Below are 5613 nucleotides of genomic sequence, written 5' to 3' on the forward strand. Positions count from 1 at the left end.
CACTGAAAGAGGTTTTTTAGGTGGTTTTCCCACACAGAGGCATTTTTAGGGAGAAAAAGACCCTAGAATTTATTTATTTTTTGGTCTTTTCCTTTCTATTTCAATGTCACATGTGCCTTGATTTTTTTTCTTGTATTTTAATTTATTATAACTTTGCAAGACTGTACCAAAAGACTTCCGCTCTTTATTTGCAGATACAAGCAGTCTCAAAGCGGCTCAAAGTTCACACTAATTTTCGCGTTCTTCTCTTGATTGTAAAACAATCATTAGGATTTTCGATTACTAAACAAAAATTTTTTAAGCGAATGTCGCCTGTGGATAGATGACTAACACATTTATCCATAGAAAACTGTTTCAGTCGAATGTTTGTGATTGGTTTTTAACACCAGCGCCACTCAATCAATCAGAAGTAGAACCAAAACTGACCAATTCTCGCTTGCCTGCGCACGTTCTCCGGAGCTTTGTAAGGCCTACATCTGTATTTAGATCTGTATTTAAAATCTGTATTTTAAATCTGTATTTGCTTTGAGTTTTGTTTTGATCACTGGATAGTTTGTGTCCTTTGTGATTGGCCAGAGTGATTGGTACATAGGTTTTGGATTTTACAACACTCAATTGAAAACTGTTCTATACAGGGATCACATCGATATATAGCAAGAGATGGAGAAGCCGTACACAACAAACCGTATCTGTGCTATTTGCGGAGACCGCTCTTCAGGATTTCATTATGGCGTACAGAGCTGTGAAGGCTGCAAGAGCTTCTTCAAGCGAACTGTCCAAAAACAACTTCACTACACATGCGTGGAGAGCATGTCTTGCCAGATTGACAAGAATAACCGGATCAGGTGCCAGTTTTGCAGGTTTCAGAAGTGCTTATCCTTAGGCATGCTCAAAGAAGGTAAGGGATAGAATACCTATCATATATGTTTAACTAACATTTGAACCTCTCTATCGTAGCTAGATCTCTTGTTGGCTCACACCTTCCATTAACAAATATTTAATCACAAATCTTAAACTTTAAAGTTCCCATACAAAAACACCTTTCCTATGGACAAGCGGGCACTTAGGGTGTCTCAGCTTATTCTGATATGTTCCCTCATTTCCAAGCCTCTTTGGTTTTTGGCAATCTTGTCTCCAGATCAGAGTCCAATATCTTTAATCCTAACCAAACCAAAGGAATCGGCGGTTCTAGCAACGAGATTGTACTTCAAAAAGTACCAAAGAAAGGTGGCCAGAATACTGCAGATTGGTCACAAAATGAGAAACCTTACTACCCGATGTCCTTAAATCAATACTACTCTTCCATTTCTTTGTACTTTAAGAACTAAACCACTTGAGACCTACTGAAGTAGAATTATTTAGTTGGACAACAATCAGTTATTGATGAGATAATTAGAGTTGGTAACTCAACTTTGCAACAGTGTCAAATACAAATCGCTACCTTGTAATTATGTCATTTAATGGGCACTTTATCAACTTACTGTTGATAAATTATTACTAATTTTGAAAATCTGAAGTTTCGAGTTTTAGCCCTTCTTTGGAGAATGCCGCGGCGCTTATCAAATTTTTCGCGCCTCAAGTGCGGTGCTTATTTAAAGGCGGCGCTAAATTTAAAATTTGGACGCCACAAAGAATGTAATATTTTACAGTTATTGGAAATAATGTCTTTTGATTGTCAGTATTCGTCTCTTGCTGAAAAGAGAAGTGGCGCTAGCTGTCCTGGCAAAGTTTGCGGCCCACACAACATTTACAGAACTACGCATTGTAAGAATGTTGGATAGAAAACTAATGGGCTAGCGGTGAAACAATCACTTTGAACTGCAAAACATCGCTTATGATAGAAACAAATGTCCAAGTTTGTTTTAAAGTTGGTTTGTAGTTGTGTTTTTTCTTAAACGGAATTCTCGAACAAGCACCGTATCGGGACTGCGGCGCTTATTAACATTTCTTTGTCCCAAATGCGGTGCTTATTCGAGGGTGGCGCTTATTCGAGTAAATGGAGCAGATACTTTGCCCCCACGCCCGCTTTCACGGTTCGCAAGGGCGGTTTGTTCACCTATTTAACTTCCAGTTGATAATCGACTAAGTTTTTAATTCGCCTTTAATGCAGCACAATAGTTTCTTTAGAAACTACCAGAATTGTGTCGCTTGAGAAGAAAATGGACAGTCAAGGCTTGTGCTGGATCGAGGTAGTATGTGTGTTAAAGTACTTTTAACATGCTATACCTTTATTAGCTGTGCGATAGGACAGAGCACCTGGTGGCAGACCACAATCGAGTCACTGATAGGAATGAAGGGAAATGCCAACACGCTCGTGCCGTCAGAGGCGATTACACAACTTGTTCAGGCACGCCCCGATGCTGCACCGAAAAGAAGGTTGGTTACATTAAAATTGTATTCACTGTCGAACTTGAGAAGTTGTGAGTTTGCTATACTTCTACCATTTGGTCCATCAAAGAAAACGGATTGTTTTTTACTTATCTAGTCAGTCAGGAACAAATCCTAAACCGATTGAGATTTGAGTTAGTCGAGCTTTCCCTCGCTTGACGAGTCTGCATGTTTTTGCTTTAAATTCTGTTTGGTTTATTCCTTGTTTCTATGTTTCAATTTTGATTTTCTTGCGATTGATCAGATGTGGTTACTTTGAAATTTGGTTTCGGCTCCAGGCTCGTTTTGCGTCACCATTGAAGAGCCACTCTACCAAAGTACAGTCCACAGATCAAAAACTGCGTTATGCGCATGCAACCTGTGATTCGAAAGCTAACTATGAATGGTGATAATTAATAAGCAGCCCAACGCTTTACTTTTTGAACCCTTCGTTGCAATGAATGCATACACATTCGTGGAAATTCTATGACATAGGAGAACGTGCTGCATATTCATACTTTCAGTGTGTAACGTCCTTGATCAAGTGAACCCTATACATTATTTATTCTGCTTTCCGGTAGATATCACAGGTTAAAAATTCTGCTACCGCTGATGGAAACCTTGCTTTAGATTTTTTATACAAGGTAAAAATTTTGGCAAAGAAGGTAAATGATAGAGATATATAAACTCTGGAAAATTTTGTAATAATGATAACATTTTCGTCAACAGGCCAGACTATTTGGAGCTTGGTTTTGCGGATATCTGCCCTTTGAACCCTGTTGAAATTGTTATGGAGCTAGTCCTGCAGGAAGTAGACTTGATAGTGTCCTGGGCCTATAAAGTTCCCGGATTTAGAGAGCTGGATCGGGACGATCAGGCTAGCCTCGTTTCTACAGGTATAGAAAAAAACTCTGAAGGCTGCTGAAATAATAACCTAAATATCTGACCTTCTAAAGAAAAGGGAGAGACAGGAGAGAAGAAAGGGAAGGAATCTCCTTCTCTTCTTGTCTCTAAGTCTTGTGAAAGCCTGATTCTCAGGCTAAGTGAAGTGTAGCAAACGTTTAACCCTGTTGAAGGGCCGAGGCATAAAGCGATTAGAGATATTATTCAGATTTCACCTAGTTTCGATGCTTATCTACTGTACATTAGCCCCTTCTTCAAGCATTATTTTAGGTTGCTCCAATATTTCACTGGTACCAATTTAGTTCTCAAGCGAGTCAGGACGTGACGTGTGAGTGAATATACTGAATAAGCAAAAAGAAACATCACAACATGTCTTAACATGGCAATTGATTTTTATTTCCCTTTTAGCTTTACTTGAATTATTGGTCCTTCGTATATGTCAGCGGTCCAGTGCTCATCAGGGCGCAGTGCTGTTAGCTAAAGATGTGCTCCTAAATCCCGAGCACTCCTTTAATATGGTCCTGGAACAGTGGTCCTCACAGCTGGCGTGTTTTGCTTATAAGCTGCAAAGCTTGCAGCTTGACATGGCGGAGTTTGCCTGTGTAAATGCCATTATGCTTTTTGAGCAAGGTGAGATTTCTTTTCATTGATAACAGCATGAAAATTATCCTATAAGAGGAGCTCCCGGCGCGCTTTTCCGAAGCCCTATACCTAAGATAATTTGGTAATCCCATCAAGCTTAAAAACTTTGGTTGACACGCGATTGGTTGTCGTCTATACATCCCGTAAGTTCGTACGCCATTTGCACTACGCGTACGCGAGCTGGACCCCATTAATTTTATTTCAGTACTTTTAATTCTTAGAAAAATAAAAGACTAAAAATAAATGACTATCCAGTGGATAAACGTTGACAAAATAAACTATAAGCAATCCATTGGGTAGTGATTTATCCAGTGTACAGCGTTATCAATCCTTTACACAACCGTAACAAGACCTCATTTGGAAAAAGAGGGGGAAAAAAACGCACAAAAGGTAACCTCCCACGCAGACGCTCTAAGAGATTACGTGTAGGTGACAAGCCAAAGGGTTACTGCATAAAAATTGTCACCAGGAAGAAAGTTTAAAAACTTTACACATACCTGACAGGCCAAAATTTTTGTTCCTTTATTATCGCTATTCAGTTGCTTATAAAAGTATATGACTTTGCTTTTTCGTAGAAACGAGCTCAGGATTGAAAAACAGAGAGATGGTCGACTTCATCCTAAATCGTTCCCTTGATGCATTGCGGGACTATATCAAGTGTTCGTATCCCGACAAACCTAGCCGCTTTGCTCACATTTTGCTCAGACTTCCAACACTGAGAGGTGTGTGCTCTAAAATGGCGCACGAATGCTTGTTTGCCCAGTCCTTTCTTAACCTGGCTGTTCCTCAAGTGATGTCATTTATTTTACAAATGAAAAGATAAACGGGTTAGTTATGCAACTGGTTGATTTCTGTGACTCGTCTATAAAACTGTAAACACACAATGCTACCGTGTTGTTGTGTATGAAGTGTAATGTAAAAATAGGTACGCAATACGTACGTGTGCCTCTTGAGATTTATGACTAGGCGTGTTTGTAAGAGTCGATAAACGTTTGAGCAATAGACAGCTGCCATTAAAAAACTAAAAAAAGTACATGTATTGAAACGTTATGTAAGGCTCAGAAGAATTGATAAGTAATTGAATTAATAAATGAAAAGTAAAATGCTATGCATTCAACTAGCCTATATGGGCCCGTGAGTATTAGGTTTCACATTGCGCGCCTGTTAAAAATAAGTTTAAATATTAAATCAAAATAAATAACTGTTACTAGGCTTAGAATCAACAATTTATAACGGTAGGAACGAATTCAGATTATTTGTAACAACCGTCATATTTAAAAATGCCAGAGTGAACAAATAAAAAATAAAGATTACATGTAATAAAGTGACGTGTGCTCATTCGTTGCTACAGGTTTAATCTTTTTCAGCGGGTACCTACCGGGTACACTTACAATTTCTCTGTCCTTCCCGTCCTCCTGCCCTTCTGATCCTTCCTTTTCTCGCTTTCTTAGTCTCTCCAGTCTGACTATTTTTCATTTACAAAGAAAACTTGATGCAATCCGTACAAGCCGAATAACCCCTATTAGTTAATTGATTTTGTTTTTGCTTCTTCCAGGCTTTTAATTTATACTGTTACATCCCACAAATTTCACAAAATTGTTCAGTTTTTGCAGAATCATGACAATTTTTTAAATCAAGTTTGTTACAGTTTTTCCTAGCATGTCAGTATACGCCAATTTTTTTTTTTTTTTAAATGAGGCG

At 38.6% G+C, this 5613-nt stretch overlaps 1 protein-coding gene across 1 annotated transcript; it reads left to right on the forward strand.

Annotated features, from left to right (window-relative positions):
* The first annotated feature begins 189 nt into the window (after positions 1-189).
* Positions 190-5236, forward strand: LOC144639791 (retinoic acid receptor RXR-alpha-like). The gene is given in 6 exon segments (XM_078499082.1): positions 190-898; positions 2236-2268; positions 2271-2376; positions 3097-3263; positions 3679-3900; positions 4488-5236. Coding segments are annotated over 6 exon segments (1014 nt in total). The 5' UTR covers positions 190-660; the 3' UTR covers positions 4736-5236.
* Positions 5237-5613: the final 377 nt, after the last annotated feature.

Source organism: Oculina patagonica, unplaced genomic scaffold (genome assembly GCF_052425735.1).
Source record: "Oculina patagonica isolate OP01 unplaced genomic scaffold, crgOcupat unplaced1310, whole genome shotgun sequence".
Classification (NCBI taxonomy): Eukaryota; Metazoa; Cnidaria; class Anthozoa; order Scleractinia; family Oculinidae; genus Oculina; species Oculina patagonica.